We start from the raw sequence: 18,390 nt of genomic DNA, 5'->3' as shown, positions 1-18,390 counted from the left end.
GCAGAAGCAGATCAGTGTCACTTCAGAGCCAAATCAAATATAATAAAGCTGCAGAAAATTAACCTGCAACGTTTCTGGTTATTGATTTACGACTGCAGCTAATGATTAACACATTTTTCATTTTATTTGTTGAATTATTTTAATTGATTAATCTCTGAATCTAAACGTCTTGTTTTGTTCCAGCAGCAGCTCAGAACCCAAAGACGTTCAGTTTAATGCAGGTAAACATGTAAGTATCATCAGCTAAATGTATTTAAAGTGTTAAAAGTAAAATCTTCCCCTCTCAGTGTTTTATTGTTGGATTTTTGTAACTAAGTGTTTACATGTTAACTAAGTGTTTACATGTTGTTTGTTGGCAGAAAAAGTCATTTTGCACATCTGGATCGACGTGGTACAGAGGCTGTTGATCCAGCTGTGAAACCCGTCCTGTGTTTCAGGTCAAATGATCAAACTTAAACAGAGATTTTAAAGTTTTATAACTGTGTACTGCTGAAGTTAATAGAGACTATAGGTTTTTATTTGTAAGAATCCAAAAACATCTAATTAAATTTAAGCAAAGATGAATTTTGAAATGATTCTAAAATGATAAAAATCATTGAGTAGGGCTGCGACTAATGATTATCTTCTTGATTGATTTATCTACTGATTTTATTTCTTTATTCTTACTTGATTTTGCAATAACATAAAACAGATAGAAAGAAGAGAATCTGCACATTTGAGACACTGGAGCCAGATCATGTCTGTGGCATTTTGGCTGAAATTATTGATAAATGATCAAAATAGTTACAGATGGATTTTCAGTCAGTGGATTAATTGATTCATTGATTGATTATTTCAGAAAAATATGTCACAAACATTTGCTTCTATCTATCTATTTATCTATCTGTCTATCTATGTATCTATCTATGTATCAGATGATAAGCAGATACATTGGTGGAAGTCGGTAAGGTTTAAGAAAGACAGTTTATTCAGCACTTGGAGGCAGCGGGGGTCAGAGGTGAAGGGTCACATGGGTAAAGGGGGTTTGGAGTAAGTTGTTACTGCTGAATACGGCGGATGGACTGGATCTGAGGGGTCTGGCAGTGGGAGCCAAACTCCCTGAAGTGTTTGTACTCCCCACAGTGACGATCACACTCCATGATATACTGGTATCCACGATAACCAGGGTACTGGTAGCACACAAATCTGTTACGAAATCACACAAGCAGAGAGAGAAAGAAGGAGGGAGAGAGAGGGAGGGAAGTTTGCATGAAATGTTGCAAGAGATCTGTGTTGTGAAAGTCTAACCAGGATTATTTTTGAACTGCTGAGAAAAATAGAAAGTTGAGTAGAAAAATGTTTAAAAAGTGGAAGGGAAGGAGGAGTTGTAAAGTTGCTGGAGGACACTCACGCTCCAGACTGGATCCTGAGAGAGCCAACTTCATTGTTGCACCAGCCCATGGCCTGGAGGGAGGGATAATCATCACTAAGCTCACCCTTACGGCCCAGGAAGTTCTCACGCTCATAGATAGTCATACGACACTCTCTGTGGTTCTGGAGGGAGAGAGAGAGAGAGAGAGAGAGAGAGAGAGGAGAAAACAATACATATAAGTTGTTTTTCCAGTCAGTTCAGTCTGCAGTGATCTGACAGACACACGATGACAGAGGGAGGTTTAACTCACAGCACAGGCGATAGGTCTGAAGGAGGTCATCCTCTCAATGTGATAGGCGTTGCTGCCGCCGAAAGCATCGCACTGGGGGTACTCTCCCCTCTCCAGGACAAACTGCTGTCCCTGGTAGGAGGCGTGCTCATAACCCACCCAGCTGAGGGGGCAAAGAAAAGTTCAGAATCATCACCTTCTCATCAGAGGTGCATCAAGACTGCAGATGTGTGGATTAAATGTGTGTACTCACGCTCCACTCTCCACTCTGAGGGAACGCACGGTCTCGAAGCCAAACTCCATCACGTTGCAGCACTCAGAGGTGAACTCATGGCGGCGGCCCTGGAAGCACTCCTCATCGAAGACAATGATCTGACGAGAGGGAAATGCACATGTACCAGCTCAGCAGCTCAGTTTAAAGGCATGAAACTGTTCTTTCTTTACCCATAAAAACTATTTCCATCAGTAGTACTATGATAAAGGATAAAGGCACAATCACTATATAGTCTGCATTCATTCTGTTCTCTGCTTGGAAAGAAATGGCAGCTCTCTGATAAACTGTGAGCCTTTTTTCGTCCCAGACATTTTGACCAGAGGCGGCTGGCGGCATCTCAGGGGGACGTGTAGGTTGAAAAGACCTCCAGTGAGGTGATGTATGAATCTGTTCCTCCATCCACAGACTCACCTTCCAGTGGCCGGAGAACTTGGTGCAGTGGTGAGTCATCTTGTCTGGCAGGAGAGATAAACACAAGACGGTTGAGAGGCAGCTAGAGGACGAACAGACGACAAGATGGACACGCCGAGGCGACTGCAGTCAACAAGTCAATAAAAACACGTGTAAAAGCAGCACAGCAGGAGATGTGCTGTAAACTGTTCATCAGTGCTGTATAACATGTTAAACGGCCTGTGCAGCAGCATCAGAGTGTGTTTCTAAAGGTTGAAAAGCTCCAGAATCACAGTGGCCTGGATACTGAACCCAGCCTGAGTGCATCATTCCTGAACTGGAAGCATCTATTTATAGTTCCTACAGAAAAATGAAGAGGGTCAGAGGAGCCAGAGGCTTCATCCAGACTTTTCTCCCACCCATTCTATCTCTTTATCTTGTTTTCTGCCCATTTCCTCCTGCTCCTCCAGCTGCTGAGATTTTCCACCATCACCACTCTTTATCTCACCCACTGGGTGCAGTGATGGCCGCCGGGCCCTGGAGCCCGGCCGGCCCCTGTGCTTTGGGGTTTTTGTGTGTGTGAATTTAGGGGGCTGGTCGACCCTGGCTGTGCTGCCCTGTGCCGTGCCGTGCCGTGCTGTGCTGCGCTGGGTGAGGGGACAGGGACTCACCTTGCTTTGATGCCCTTGGGTTGTCCTGCCGTGAGAGTGAGAGGAGCCACGCGCCCCCACCCTTTTAAAGCCTCCCCTGGCAAGGGGCCATGCTGAAAGCCCCGGCTCAGCAGCAGGGAGGGGCTTTTCTTTGTCCCCCCCGACAAAAGCGTGGTTAATCTGTGCAGGGGCAGAAGTGCAGACACCACATTATCACCCCGGGCAGTGGACACGGAGACACAGGAATATAAGAGAGACAAGATACAGTGAGACGCTGAGAAAATACTGAGGGTCAAGAACACGAAGGGGCTGCAGGACGGAGGAAAAAGACGCAGCTGAAAAGTGAATTTTTTGTTTCTGGGGCTGCAACGATCGATTATAGATCAATACTCTGATCATTGTCTTGATTAAATGTTTCACACCATGTCTGCTTTCTCATTTTATCCAACAAAAACCAAAAGATGTTTAGTTTACTGCTCCTCACACTCAAGAAGCTGGACACAGGGAATGATTGATTGATTTTCCATAAATCAGTGAATCCATAAACTGGCTATTAATAGTTTCTCTACCTCCATAATCTTTGCACTTATCTCTCTGTCTTTAACTGATGTCGTCTGTTACCTGCTCAGGTATCTGTACCTGTATGTCTGACAGTGTCGGAGCAGACTGACGACATTGGGATGTGTCAGTGTGTTTAGTTGAGGAGACGTGATTTTCTGTGCTGATAGTGAACGGTTATGAAACAGATCCACATGTGTACAAGCAGGAATATAAACAGCAGAGAGGAAGTTACTCATCTGGACGTTTGGTGGAGAAATACTTCCCCTGACTCTCTGTGTAGTACATTAATACTCCCTTTGTTGACGCAGATAACACTTTATAGCTTCAAGTATAAATCCTACGAGACAGCCTGTGTTTCTGAACCTCAGCACATGAGAAAGTGGTTTTTAAGAGAATATCTGGTGGATTACAACACATCAACACTTCAGAAGGTTTTATTATGAAAATCTCCTCTAGTTGCATCCAGCTTTCAAAATTAAAGTCATGCATAATTGTTTTTATTACACAATATAAACTCTGTGATGTTTAAGACACGATTAACCAAGAGAGTTTAAGACAATATCTTCTGCTGCTAGTGTGTGTGTGTGTGTGTGTGTGTGTGTGTGAGTGACTGCTTACATAATCAACCACTTGTAAACAAGAGAGCAGAGGCACAGTATGGCAGCAGGACTTTCTAAACAACAGCTCTATTTCCTGTGAGCCCAAAGGAATTTAAGTACACAATCTGTATTTCAGCCTTAGATATCAGAGTCAAAGCCTGACATGCAACAACAGATGTATTTAACCTGTATAAAGGGCGATTTCTCGTAAGACAAAACAGAAAGTCTCCCTCACTTAGATTAATCAATAAGTGTCTGACTAATCCGATGCTGTGCTGTGCCACAGAGATGAAACCAACCAAAAATAAAGTGGTGAACAATTCCAAGGTGCAGTAATTGACCTAGCTAGGCATCAGTGGAGAGTGCACTGGGCGGATGACAGAATAAACAGTAGAAGCCAATTGACGGCAGAGGTCAAAAATCAATATGTTTCTTCCTCATGGCTGCATAAATCTGTACAGAAAATACTGCATGTCAGAGCAACGACAACACAAATCAGATTCAGTCATGTCTCAGACAGATGTCCATGTCTCACAAACATGATTCTGAAGGAGGGAAGGTAAGAGAGAGAGGAACTGGGAGGCAGAAACTGTTCGTCTTTAAATGCTCCTGAGACAGACTCATCTGAATATTGAAAGGACTGATTGATTAGCAAAGTCACAGTGTGTCAAAAAATCAATAGGTCTCCTCCATTTGAGAGTAGAAATGTGTTGTACTATAGATTTAAGTGGGTGAAAGGCCACAAGGTCAATAGGTTTCAAAATCAATAGACGTCTTCCTCCTGAGTGAGCACAGCAAAATTATTCTCAAATTTAGTTTGTTTTTCAGAAAACAAAATATTTTACTTTGAGAAAAAACACTTAAAAGATCATTCTGATGATATATTACAGTTTAATTATTGTCAGTAAGTCTCATAAAAACACCATTAATGAGTATTGAGTGTTGATTTATCTTCTTCCTCTGAGCCACAGAGCTCTGCTGTTGTCCAGAAACGATTAAAAACACATCAGTGAGCCTCTATCTCCATGAACACATGGAACACTCATCAAATGTGGATTAATCCGCCGCTGAAAATAGTCCCCAGCTAATTCACTTTTTCCTCCTGTTTGATGAGAAACCACAGAGAGCTGCTGTTTTAGTAAATTATTATATTCTAACTCTATGTTTGTGACTTTATTTGTGATTTCTAATTTAATAAAAAAAGGTCTCAAATGTTAAATGTCTGAACACAAGAAGTCACACAAACATCTGCTAAATCTTTTAGTCCCTGATATTTCTGTCGATACAGTTTTGAGGTTTGACACAGGCCTCGACAGGAACAGATTACACAGGATTAGATCACACCTAATCTGCACAAATCAAACCCAATTTAATCCTGCTTCCATGGTGGAAATAACCACAGCTGAGGTGATATAATCCAGACATAATCCGGCTGTAATCTGAGAATTATCACCATTAGGTCACCTCTACACACCAGAGAGGAGGGATGGAGCTGTGAATCTTCATCTGAGAAATAAAATGTGGAGTATATGAGGGAAACAGTCACTCCTGTGACCTGCACAGTGCTTATTAGCTGTGTTACATGAACCAGATCAACCTCCAAATTTTTTAGTTTTGATTGAATGAAATGATGATGATCTTTGGAGGAAAATGTCCCTGCTCACACTGTCTCACCATCTATTCACCATCAGGCCTCTGGTGTTATATTTTGTGAGGACGTCCTGTTGTGTGTCAGAGCCTGGTTATAGCTGCTTCCTCCTGCCTCTAGCGTTCATGCTAAGCTAGGCTAACTGCCTCCTGACTTCAGCTAACACACAGACATGAGACTGATGTTAATCTCTAAACCTCAGAGGGAAAGCAAACGAACATCTTTCCCAAAATGCTGACCTGTTTCTTGAAGTAAAACAGACCTGATGAAGCAACTAAAACTCCATTTAATCACAGCACTGTTATATTTTCTTTTAAACGTTAAAGACAACATGTAGCTGTTGCAGGTGTGGTACACAGGTGTGTTTACTGCCTGATACATGTTGCAGTTCAGAGGAGAGTACGATGTAAAATGTTGTTTGTCTTTGTTTTCAGGTCCACAGCTGGGGAATATGTTGTGTTTGTGTGTGCCTGTGTAGGTGATAGAGAGAAGGGATTACCTCTTTGTGCTCCCTGGACCTTTGCATTCCTCCTCTCTACATGCAGCTATAGCTTACAGCCCCAGTGGCCCAACACATGGGGAAAAATGCCGTGGTCAGTGGTTTCCTTTGACAGTAAAACGCTTACAGGCAGGCCAGAGGGGCCGGCGGCGTTTCTGGGCTATGCGATGACCCGGTGGCTTTGGCACAGGCCAACTGTGATGACGAGAGGCTTTCTATTGTGCTGTGAGCCTCTACGTTTGGCCTTTGCCAGAGTATAAAAGCTTGGGTCGAGCGTTGAAGGGACCAGCACGAGCCAGCCTCCCTCACACGGCACAGCAAGCTATACTAACGCAGGTAAGGACACACAGACGCAGACATACGCATCCATCACATCATCCACAGCCAGGGCCCTCTCCCTGCCTGCCACACCCAGGCAAACCACCCTCAGCCCGGGGAAAGACCCAAACAGAAGTCCTGGGCCCAAATGAGCCTCAAACATAAACAGCAGACTCGTGCTTTAAACCAAATCCCAACCAAAAAAAACCTTCCTGCCACCCCTCCGACAGTGTTCACACCTCCACACTGAGCCTCCATTTCTACTTCACTTCTCCTTCCCTTTCACTTTTCCTGTCACTTCCATTTACACCTCTATTTCTGTTCATCCCCTTGTCTTCCTCCATCTCTCACCCAGACTCTCCTGAAGCCCCTCACCATGTCTCAGACTGCCAAGTCCGCCTCCAGCCAGGGCACCGATGCCAAGGACAAGGGAGCCCCCGCTCCAGCTGCCTCCAGCAAGGCCACCAAGACCGGCGAGCCCGGCATGGGATCCTACAGAGTGAGTCACTGCAGCGCTGTGCATCTGCAGGAAAAACTGCTTTTCTATCAGAATCTGTAGCATGTTGTTTTATTTAAAGGGTCAGTTGATCCAAAATATAATGAACACACATCTTCTGTTTCTAGAAATACAGAGTTTTAATTGTATTTGCTCTGGTTTGATGGGAGTTCTGTTGCTGTCCCATTTTTATGAAGGTTAATTTAATTAGTGCTGGTTAAATAGTGGAGCTTGCAGCGTTGCAGCAATGTCTGTTTTCAGAAACCAGGTTAAAGCTTTTGTCCTATTGCTGATAAGTTTTTAACATCTGGATGCTTTAAACACAACAATCCCACAGTACTGGGGTTGGGATAATAATCTTTGTCATTTGAGTGAACAGACCCTTTAAAAGTGTTTTTTTTTTTTCATGCATTGTTCAGGATTAGTTTAGTTTTATTCAAATAAGTTCATGAAGTTGCTTTAACTGTAATGAAAGAAGTATTTAGATCCTTTATCTAAGTGTAAGATACAGTAGAAATACCCACTGTGTATAATACCAAATCTTTATCTGCAAAGTAACCATTAACTTTTAAAATAAAGTAGTGCAGTAAAAATACAATATTTACCTCTGGAGTACACATGGTAGAGTACATGGACTTGTGTTCATGCTTGAAAAGAATCAGAGTCAGATTTTAGTTGGATATTTCCACAGTCTCAGTCGATGCAGCAGAGACAGTTTTATAGACTGATGTTATCTGTGTGGGAGGAGGAGAGTTTATGATTACTGAGATGAAGGAGGAACAGCTGAAGGATGTGATGATCGTGGTTTCTCCTCTGCTGCAGATCATGCTGTTCGACCAGGAGAACTTCCAGGGCAGGATGATGGAGGTCCAGAATGAGTGTATGAACGTGTGTGACCGTGGCATGGATAGAGTGCGTAGTATCATTGTGGAGTGCGGCCCGTAAGTGGACACACACAAAATATAACCCAACACCAGCCTGACAAACGCTCTCTATTCGCTTACATGTCACCTCCTCTAATTCCTCTCTCCCGTCCTCTCCCCCACCCTTGTGCCCCCCCTGTGCCCGGCGGCGGCCCCCCTCCTCCAGCTTTGTTGCCTTTGAGCAGACTAACTTCCGTGGGGAGATGTTCATCCTGGAGAAGGGAGAGTATCCTCGCTGGGATACCTGGAGCAACTCCTACCGCAGCGACTGCCTCATGTCCCTCAGGCCCATCCGCATGGTACGATCAACAAAGGCACACAAAGGCATCATGGGAGAGCTTCTTTTACTTAGTAAGATGCAGAAAACTGGGAAATTTCAGTCCAAAACCAAAAGACATTCAATTCATAATCATACATGACACATTTGAGAAGCTGGAACCATCAATTTTTGGGCGTTTTTGCTTAAAAAATGACTGAAAAGATGAGTTGATTCAGCTAAATCTAAAGGGCAGAGTTCTATTTAAAACTTGAAAACAGACATAGACCAACACTGCCTCCCATAGAGCCACAGCACAATTACAAAAACAGGATAATAACAAATTAAACAAGCCGTTAATGTGACTGACTCTTTATCTCCCACGCCTCATTTCCTCCCTGCAGGACAGCATGGAGCACAAGATCTGCCTGTATGAGCTCTCCGACTTCAAGGGCAACAAGATGGAGATCCAGGAGGATGATGTGCCCACCCTCTGGGCGCATGGCTTCTGCGACAGAGTGGGCAGCGTGAGGGTGCCAGGAGGAGCGTGAGTACACACAACACACACTTTAATGGTTTCAGCTGCTAAATAATTGGATCCAGTGGAGGACGATGTGGTTTTAAGCAACATGATAATGAGAGAAGACTCGTCATACGCCCTGGGAGAAGACCTATGTGCTCATTTCCATATACAATTAAAGTGGAGGCTCTGTACTGCAAATATTGTTCCATACATAGCTTTAGAGGAGGCCGCCAGCGCCCAGAGTTACATTACAATGTAGTTGTTGATAAAAAGTAGTATGACATGTCGTCACAAGGCTCAAAGCCGACTGCATGCTGTTTTGTTTCTTGACAAATGTGTATTTTTAGTCTCATAGTGAAAAACACATTAGTCATTTTGACTGTTCCACCTCAAAGCCTCCAGAACAGCTTCAGTTCTGATTACTCTTGATTCTCCTCATGTGTGGAGCTGTACCAGAGTATATTCCCTCATTTAATGGTGGTATTGAGCCACATAGAGGATCCCTAAAACTGGAACCTCTAAACCTCCTGAACTTCACCAATGGCCACTAGAACCTCCTTAGTGACCTCTAGAATATCCTCAGTGAACACTACAACCTCTTTCCAGGATCACACCTCCCAAAATACTTCTACAACCTCTTAAAGGACCTCTAGAGCTACTTAGGGAACCCTTAGAAACCATGAGTTCAGCTACAAAGACTATCAAGGATTTAGAAACCTGTGGGGAACATTAAAACTCAGCATTAACTCTCCTCACCCTCTCCGTGTCTCTTTCAGGTGGGTGGGTTACCAGTACCCTGGATACAGAGGCTACCAGTACCTGTTTGAGTGCGGTGACTACAGACACTACAACGACTTCTGTGCCTTCCAGCCCCAGATCCAGTCCATGCGTCGTATCAGGGACATGCAGTTCCACCAGAGAGGATGCTTCACCTTCACCACCACCAGCAAGTGAATGACACCTGCTGGCCGTCAGGTGCTGTTGTAGCCACGCAGCCCTCTCAGCTTTTTATTTCTTCAAATGCCCCCTCACCCCCCCAACCCCCCTAAATCTCCACCATCGTCGCTCCATCACAAAGGAAAGACAGAATGAGAGCACATACACCGGACAACCTTAACTGACTTTTTATGGTGCTAAGAAATAAACATGTTGTGAAAAACCTGAAACCTTCCTGTGGCTGGATCACCTTTATTCATTCTGCAGAAAAGAATCACACTTTTTTATGATCTTAAAAACCTCTCTAAAAACCCACAGAACCTCCCTCAGTGACCACTAGAATTCATCATACATTCGTTTTAAATATACTAATGTTCATTATGATACATTTAATGCTATGTTTCAGTTTAAAGAGTAAATACAGGAGTTCAGACCTGATATACATTAACAACTCGGTGTGTTAATCTGGGACACATGCTGCCTTCAGGGTCACTGAAACCTCGCAAGATGTATGATCTTGTCACGGCTGTATTTCTGTATTATAAAAGGACGACAAATTGTCTCTATAACAAGCAAGCATGAGCAAATACACTTTAAACCCGTGGCTGCTGTCTAATTTGAATGAATCCGTAAACGTTCAAATATTTGACGAAAAGATACTAGTAGTGAGCTAACAATTCCGACTGCACGTGAATGCAGCAGAATGCTTCATGACACCTCAGTTGAACGTTGTCAGAGGAGGGGTGAACATCAAACCGAGAGGAAGGAACCATGGCTGCACTTTTCAAAGCAAGGAAAGGTGGGTACACCGAGGGGAAAAAGGCAGAACAATCAGAGATTATAATAAGAAACATTGCTGGATCGCGGGGGACAATGCTAGCCTCATATTAGCCAGATATGTGCATTGAAAACACCATAGAGCAGCAGTTAGCCTAGCTTGTTACGTAGCCGGTACATACCTTAGGAAACTACTCTGTCTTATTAACTTATTAAACACTACAGCTGATAATCAGGTTGTAAAAATCAATGTGTGTGCCGTCTTTTACTTAAATAACATAATAATCGCGGAGATAGCAAAAGTGCTCAACGTGGTTCTGTCTGTTAGCTCCCCGGCTAATTAATGTTAGCCGGCTAGCTGCTAACTTTAAGCAGTTATAAGCTAGTTTTCAGTGAGGACAGTCCGGTCAGCGGGTTGTCAGGTAGTTCAGCAGCTGTCCGTGTTTCTGTGAGGGTTTCTGTGACTCAGACTGAGAGGAAGGTGACTGATGGTGAGGATGACCTTTCACCTACATAACATAAGGCTAACCACTGAGCTGGTGCTGCATTCAAGGACCTGAGAAAGTTGGTGCAAAGTGCAGCAGCAGAATATGTAATTCCTGAAGTTAAAGGCTAGAAAAAGACGAGCAGCTGTTAAATGTGAGCTGTGTAAATAGTTTTGCTCTGTGGTGGTGTAGCAGACAAAGAGTAAATCTGACTAAATATCAGTTTACTCTGGAGACAAATGTCCTGCAGTCAGTCAGGAGAGTGGAGGTGGAAAGAGTCTGTCTTCTACAGCAGGACAGTGTTTTAAAGCAGAGCTGAAAATCCAAATTAAAATGAGTGTTGGATGTTGTGATGTGTAAACTGAACAAAATGTGGGTGCGCACACTTTTGCACATGCCACAATTACTCTTTGATTTTTTATATTCTTTGAAACAAATATTTAACTTGGTCAAACTTGTGCACACAGCTGTTTTTAACAAGGACAGTGCTCATTCATAAATATGACAAAAACAACTTTAGTTGAGCCTGAGTTCACCTAAAGGGCTAATATTCATTGGTTGTCCCTGGCAGTGGTGGAATATTTAGATCTTTGACTTTTGGTAAAGTAGAGGCACAGAAATCTATATTTTTTTGGCTCATTTTTTGAGTGTTATATCATGTGACTCCTTCTTTTTGATCCAGTTGTTGTTGTGAAAAGGTGTTAGACGTCCTATTTAAAGCCTAAACACTGTTTAAAACCCACGCTCAGATTTATGAAACCTTTATTATTTTTTTTAGGAAAGCATAAAAACATGATGATTTCACTTTGTTTTTCTCCATCCAGACAACAAACCTGGTTTAGTAGGAAAAAAACTAATTTGCATTTTCACAAGTTACTCCAGTAAATACAGTTTTATTTGCAGACACAACACAGACACACACACCTTCAATTTGTCAGAACAGGGAGAGGTGCATACAGTTTGTGAGTAGTTTTGTATCAGAGTATTGGTCATATACTGTATCAGTGAAGTCGCTTGGTTTTAGTACTTTTCTCGGGCACTCCCTCTTCTCACTGTCCTGACACCGAATCAAATCTGACTCCCATCATAACAAATCAAATCGAACTGTGAACTTTGTGAATCATTACCCCCCGTAATAACATCATGTGTCACTTCTGGCTCGCCGTGGGCGTCTGCAGAGCTGCAGCTGGGTCTCACTGTTTGGTCTCATCATCAGACCAGTTAATCAAAGGATCCAATCAACTGAGGAGAAAAAACTGGATCTGATCAGAGCTGACATGCAGCGTATACTGTGGAAGATTTACTCAGTGCAGCATAAAAAGGAACAGATGAGCGACACAATAACGTCTTTAAATGAATAAGCAGAGCATTTTCTTCCCTGTATTAACCTGATGAAGAGAAAAAGATGTTTGAAGCAGAGCTGCAGGGATAAGTCAGTTATTTTGATAACTGATGAAACTGATGCCAATTATCTGATGTTCCAGCTTCTAAATATGAGAATTAGCTGTTTTTCTTGGTCTTTTAATTATAATAAATGGAATATTTGAACAGTTTTTGGACAAAATAAGACGTGAAGACATCACCTGATGCTGTAGGAAAACATTTTTCACTATTTTCTGATGATTAATCAAGAAAATAATGAACAGTGAACGTAATTGTTCATCATCCCTGAAATGAAGCATGAAACAACAACAGCTTGATTTAAAACAAACAAACATGCAATAAAAACCAGGTTTGGTGGGTAGTTAATGAGAAACGTCAGGCTTACATAAAAATGAAAAACAAAGCCTGGTGACAGTTAAGTGAGTGGTTTTCTTCACCCACTAAACTGTAGGAAGAGTTTACTGTATGTTGACAGCTGAGTGAAGAAAAGCTCTTGTCATTTTTGTGGAGCCCACTTAAAGTGATGTTTGTCCTCAGAAAATACCAACAAAAGTGTGAAGACAAACTTTAAGTCTCCTGATTTCCCCTGCGCTGCAGAAAATACTCAGTCTGAAGTTTTAGGAATCATGTTTGTCCAGCACGACTGAATATCGACTCCTGAGTATTAAAGCCTTTTTATTTTCTCTCAGCCCTCCGCTTGTGTCTCAGTGGTTGTCGAAGTCTGTCTCAGCTAGCCGAGCTACCAGAGACTCATCAGATACTGAGACAGACCTGCAGAGACTACGCCGACAGAGAACTGATCCCCATCGCTGCCAAACTCGACAAAGAGCACACTTATCCTGCCAAACAGGTACACACACACACACACACACACACACAGCTGCACAGTGTGATGCCTTCATAGTGACGCATGAGTCTGGCTTAAATTTGATCCCATTTTTATTGTTGCAATTCCAAAAATAAGAACCACAGACCTGGTTTAAATCCACTTTAAAGATATTTTTTGTAATAACAGTGAATGAGATGGTGATGGGAGAGAGTTTCCTGATCATGACTGAAGCCTTAGTTAAACTTTGAGAATATAATTTAATAACAAAAACAGAAATCAGTTTACAAACCAAATAAAATCCTGAACTTAAATAATCACCCAGCCCTTTGTGAGAGGAGTCTGAACCTGCAGCTCTCGCTCTTGCTCTTGTCCAGATCCAGGAGTTGGGGGCGATGGGGGTGATGGCCATGGAGGTCCCAGAGGAGCTGGGTGGTGCTGGGATGGACTATCTGGCCTACACCCTGGCTATGGAGGAGATCAGCCGAGGCTGCGCCAGCACCGGAGTCGTAGTAACTGTCAACAACGTGGGTGCAGTCAGAGGAAGTGGAAGCAGGAATAGAACCCGGTGTTAGCGTCCTGTGTTAAATCTGCTTCTGTTCTCAGTCTCTCTACATCGGACCCATCCTGAGGTACGGCACAGAGGAGCAGAAGACGCAGTGGATCACGCCGTTCACCACGGGAGAGAAGGTGGGCTGCTTCGCCCTCAGTGAGCCAGGTAAACATCTGCACCTGGAACACCTGACAGAGGAGGTGTGAAGAATGCTGTAAAAAACAAAGCCATGGAAAAGTTTTTGACGTTGAATTTTAAGTGCTGTAAACAAACAAAAACCTAAGTCAATATTTGCTGTGCTCACAGTAAATATTGACCTTGGCCTTCAGGTTGTTGTCAGGTTGTTGTTTCCAGCGTCTTGGAGACGTTGCTTCACTTGTTCTGTGGATTAAAGTCTGTCCTCCTCACGTGATCCCAGACTGATTCCATGATGCTGAGATCAGGAGTTATGGAGTCAGGTGCTTTTATTTTGAAGTGTTTCTTCCACACAAAGGAAACATCTTGGTTTTGTTTATCTGGCACCTGTCTGATGGGTTAGAAAGGTTTATTCTGATGTGCTCTGTTGTTCTGTGATTTAGTCAGAGAGGTTAGAGAGGAAGAGGCCTTGATCTGCTGCAGAACACCAGCAAACAGAACCTGGTTTTAAATCCTCACCTGCTCCTCCTGAAATAAAATCATTCAAATTGCAGGTAACGGCAGCGATGCAGGTGCGGCCTCCACCATCGCTCGTCAGGAGGGAGACGAGTGGGTGCTGAACGGAACCAAAGCCTGGATCACCAACAGCTGGGACGCCTCGGCCACCGTCGTGTTCGCCACCACCGACAAGAAGCTCAAACACAAGGCATGATGCGGCACATTTCAGCCGATAAAGAGCGACACACCTGTAACAGCAGTAATCCTCCCTCACCTTTGTGCCTTTTTTATTTCCTCAAACTGCCTTTTTGTTTTTCCGTGTGTGCAGGGTATCAGCGCCTTCCTCATCCCCATGCCACACCCAGGGCTCTCTCTGGGGAAGAAGGAGGATAAGCTGGGCATCAGAGCCTCGTCCACGGCCAACATCATCCTGGAGGACTGCAGGGTCCCGCTGGACAACATGCTGGGTCCACGTGGTGCTGGATTCAAGATCGCCATGGTATTTTAAAGCTTTTAAAGGAGGAAGGAAGGATTAAACCATTCACACTGAGTAGTTCAGGTGACCGCAGATGGATCTTCCTCATTTTACAGCAGTAATAAAACAGGTTCTTCAACAGAGAGTGCAGCACTAAACCTACAGCTGTGCCAAGTTTTAGACGCTGGTCCAGAGTGAGCAGAAAACACGAGAGAAAACTGGCGTGTAGATGTTTCCTGTTGGGTTTCAGGTCGACAGGAAGTCAAGAGTTTGACTGTGATCATTAGTGTTTTTTACCTGCCTTCATTTGAACAGAATAGAATGTGTTTACATGACACTGTTCGTACCAAGCTCTGCAGAGACATCGCTGCAGGATCCAGTGAGTCACCATCTGTGTGTGTGTGTGTGTGTGTGTGTGGCAGCAAACTCTGGACAGTGGACGGATCGGCGTTGCATCTCAGGCTCTCGGTATCGCTCAGGCCGCTCTGGACTGCGCCGCAGACTACGCACACAAACGCACCGCGTTCGGCGCCCCCATCAGCAAACTGCAGGCCATACAGGTAACACGAGCACCAACCAGTCGCCTTTATTCTAGACGACACGGTGACGGGGCTCAATCAACATTTATCTACATCTGGGATTCATTTTCTGTCTGTTGTCTTTGTCCAGTTCAAACTGGCTGACATGGCGATGGCGTTGGAGAGCGCTCGCCTGCTCACCTGGAAGGCTGCGCTCCTCAAAGACGCGAAGAAACCCTTCACCAAGGTTCACAGCCGCCTCTGATCTCACAGGTTTTACTCTGCTGCAGCAGAGCAGACAGTAACTGACCCTCCTCCTTTACCCTGCAGGAAGCAGCCATGGCCAAACTAGCAGCATCTGAAGCCGCCACCTTCTGCTCTCATCAGGTGAGAAACCGACACCAGACAAATACAAAGATGCTGGTTAAACCCTGCAGGTACATTTTTCATTTCCTTTACCTTCCACCTTAAATCAGGCGATCCAGGTTCTGGGAGGGATGGGTTACGTGGCGGACATGCCCGCAGAGAGGCACTACCGCGACGCTCGCATCACCGAGATCTACGAGGGCACCAGCGAGATCCAGAGACTGGTTATCGCCGGCCAGATACTGAAGGAGTACCAGGCGTAGACCCAGCTCTGTCAGTGCCTCTGGTGCAATATGGACACATAATCCCAGATCTGGAGTCAGATAAGTCAACCACAGAGACATCACCTCATCCATAAAGATAACAAAGCCAGTGTGATTCAGCTACGGTGCCGCTTTTATACTTTTTGGCAACAGGCCTTTTTTTTTTTTATCAGTCAGATCACAGACGTCACTACAGAACTTCATAGGAAATTCACACGATTTTACTGCTGCATGTTCGGGGAATTCAGGACTAAATTTAAAACACTGTAAAGCTAAATAAGTCCAGTCTTTCCTCCGCTGCCTTAAGGGGACGTCAGTGTTCTGCCAGTTTAAAGGGTCAGTTCAACTAGATATTTTTCCTCCGAGCCACACAGATACTTTTAGTTTTATGTGCTTATGAACCTCTGACAATGAATTTCTTTCTTGGAGTTCAGAGAAAGCAGCTTGTCTTTACAGAAATGACTCTCTGCTGTTCATGTGCTCTCAACTGCAGATTTAATTAATTTATTAATAACTGGGGTCGGATATCGTTTTATCAGACCTGAATCTAACGTGATCCAGGGTTAAATATCTGCATTCTTCTCTGGCGTTTGTCTGCTTCTTCCAGAGCTTTCAGTTGCATTACATGGTCTTCATCAGTGAGTGGAACTGGCTGGAGGAAAACAAGAGACGTGGTTATAATTTATCAGGTGATTATCAGCCGTTCCAGTCGCTGATGAAGACAATGAGATGCGATTGAAAGCTCATTATTTCCCGTTGGGTCCAGTTGTGTCCACAGCGGGGGGAGGGGGGAGGGAGAGGTGAGGTGAAGGGACAGGTGCACGCAGGTGATCTGGCAGCAACAGGAAGTTAGACTGTAGTTTCTCACAGAGGCCACTGAAGCACTTGCTGTACTTCCTCTGAGTCAAACCTCAGTCAGATCTGAACACACAGACGTGATCCGTGTATTTTTAGGTTCAGTGTGACTCACACCTCCTGGGGATATCATTATCTGTGATGTCAGCGGTGATAAACATCCATAAATCTCCTGAGACAGAGTAAAGACGCTCTTTATGTCTGCAGAACTTCCCTGAGAATCGTCACGTTTTTAAGTTTTCCTCAGTATCACAGTGATGCAGTGATACGTGACTGTACATGTATTGGTACGCTGCAAACAGGAGCTGCTAATGGCTAATTCTGCTAACTTTTACTGGTGGAAATCTGCCAAAAATATAAACAAATACAGGATTAAAAGAATCTGGTTCACGTTGTAGCTCACTGTGGTGCCACATGGAGCAATGAGGACCTCTACTGACCACAGCCAGCAACAGCACTTTGGTTAAATTGACACAAAAAATATTTGACATCAACTTGTTGAAGTGTGTTAATTTATTATGTGTGTGATAATAAAGTAACAGCATCAGTGTATCTGCTGTAGAACAGTTTTCCATGCTCATATACTCTGTTTTTATTTGAACTGACCCTTTAATACCTTCACTCAGGTTCTATGGTCCCTGACACCTCTGAACATCTTCAGTCATTTTCTTCCTATGAGGAGTTTTAACCACCAGAGGGCGACGCTGTGCCTTTTCTGACTCATGAATCATCAGAAACACACAGCTACACACACATTTTTCAGAACACACACACCGCTGTTTACTGCACGTTTTCTGATTTAGTCTCCTGAAGTTAGAGCTGATACTTGAATCATGAAGTGACGGTCGGAGCAGTTTAATCTGTGAATGTGTCAGATTGTAAAGAGGCTGTGGAGTGATTTCTACCTGCTGATTTCACAGAGCTCTTGTGCCTCAGTGACTTGTACATAATTTATTGTGTGTGAATGAAAATAAAAACACAATACTTAGATGTTGCAGAGAAATGACAGACTTTATTTAAACATGAGTATTTTCTGCTTCTTCACCTCTGATCCACTGCTTTTATCTGCAATACTTTAGTTACAAGTTACTTTGCAGATTCATGTCACAGTCAAACTAAACCTCTGTCCATTTCTGGACGTGTATATTCTGTCAAACACTCTCCCTGTGAATTATACAAAATCTGAAAGTAAGAATTAAACTCTCCACCAGGTTTCCTCTGGTTCTTGACCTGGTTCCGTTCAGGGTTCTTGAAACCTTGCAGAGAACCAGCCCCTGTTTCCACCAGTCTGGATCAGAGGCACTGATCATTAATGGAGGATGCTGTGAGTGTTTGTTCTGTTGTTACAGATCTCTGATGTTTATTCAGGTCCAGAAACATTTCATGTTTGGTTTTCATCCCTTCATGACCTCTGTGAAAGACCAGGTGAGACTGGTTTACAGCTCATCGCAGGATGGCGTCGCTCTCTCTCCATCCCTCAGCCCCACAGAGGACCTGTCCTCATGGATGCTGGACGTGTGGACGTATCTGCAGAGGATGAAGG

The 18,390-nt window shown here is 43.8% G+C and overlaps 3 protein-coding genes across 3 annotated transcripts; 2 read left to right on the top strand and 1 right to left on the bottom strand.

The window, feature by feature from the left end:
* Positions 1–944: 944 nt before the first annotated feature.
* Positions 945–3,370, bottom strand: cryba4 (crystallin, beta A4). Its single transcript, XM_051072736.1, has 5 exons — positions 2,326–3,370; positions 1,894–2,012; positions 1,662–1,803; positions 1,391–1,533; positions 945–1,185 (listed from the first exon to the last, which is right to left on the bottom strand). Exons 1-5 carry the CDS (start codon positions 2,362–2,364, stop codon positions 1,038–1,040), a joined length of 591 nt encoding a protein of 196 aa, XP_050928693.1. The 5' UTR covers positions 2,365–3,370; the 3' UTR covers positions 945–1,037.
* A 3,584-nt stretch (positions 3,371–6,954) lies between these two features.
* crybb1 (crystallin, beta B1) lies at positions 6,955–10,042 on the top strand. The gene is made up of 5 exons (XM_018693917.2): positions 6,955–7,078; positions 7,898–8,016; positions 8,165–8,297; positions 8,659–8,801; positions 9,554–10,042. Exons 1-5 carry the CDS (start codon positions 6,956–6,958, stop codon positions 9,729–9,731), a joined length of 696 nt encoding a protein of 231 aa, XP_018549433.1. The 5' UTR covers position 6,955; the 3' UTR covers positions 9,732–10,042.
* Positions 10,043–10,407: 365 nt separating this feature from the next.
* Positions 10,408–17,837, top strand: acads (acyl-CoA dehydrogenase short chain). The gene is made up of 10 exons (XM_018694528.2): positions 10,408–10,512; positions 13,048–13,208; positions 13,562–13,711; positions 13,791–13,902; positions 14,427–14,578; positions 14,699–14,869; positions 15,268–15,405; positions 15,515–15,610; positions 15,694–15,750; positions 15,840–17,837. Exons 1-10 carry the CDS (start codon positions 10,485–10,487, stop codon positions 15,990–15,992), a joined length of 1,218 nt encoding a protein of 405 aa, XP_018550044.1. The 5' UTR covers positions 10,408–10,484; the 3' UTR covers positions 15,993–17,837.
* The last annotated feature ends 553 nt before the right edge of the window (positions 17,838–18,390 follow it).

This window comes from Lates calcarifer, linkage group LG9 (assembly GCF_001640805.2).
Source record: "Lates calcarifer isolate ASB-BC8 linkage group LG9, TLL_Latcal_v3, whole genome shotgun sequence".
Lineage (NCBI taxonomy): Eukaryota > Metazoa > Chordata > Actinopteri > Centropomidae > Lates > Lates calcarifer.
This window is presented reverse-complemented; position numbering and strand designations above follow the sequence as displayed.

Coding starts and splice junctions, on each gene's coding strand:
- acads (XM_018694528.2), top strand. CDS start 10,485: ATGGCTGCACTTTTCAAAGCAAGGAAAG. Junction 14,579..14,698: donor ACAAGAAGCTCAAACACAAG/GCATGATGCGGC, acceptor CCGTGTGTGCAG/GGTATCAGCGCCTTCCTCAT. Junction 15,406..15,514: donor GCAAACTGCAGGCCATACAG/GTAACACGAGCA, acceptor GTCTTTGTCCAG/TTCAAACTGGCTGACATGGC.
- crybb1 (XM_018693917.2), top strand. CDS start 6,956: ATGTCTCAGACTGCCAAGTCCGCCTCCAGCCAGGGCACCGATGCCAAG. Junction 7,079..7,897: donor CCGGCATGGGATCCTACAGA/GTGAGTCACTGC, acceptor CCTCTGCTGCAG/ATCATGCTGTTCGACCAGGA. Junction 8,017..8,164: donor ATCATTGTGGAGTGCGGCCC/GTAAGTGGACAC, acceptor CCCCTCCTCCAG/CTTTGTTGCCTTTGAGCAGA.
- cryba4 (XM_051072736.1), bottom strand. CDS start 2,364: ATGACTCACCACTGCACCAAGTTCTCCGGCCACTGGAAG. Junction 1,804..1,893: donor CTCAGAGTGGAGAGTGGAGC/GTGAGTACACAC, acceptor TTGCCCCCTCAG/CTGGGTGGGTTATGAGCACG. Junction 1,186..1,390: donor CTCAGGATCCAGTCTGGAGC/GTGAGTGTCCTC, acceptor ATTTCGTAACAG/ATTTGTGTGCTACCAGTACC.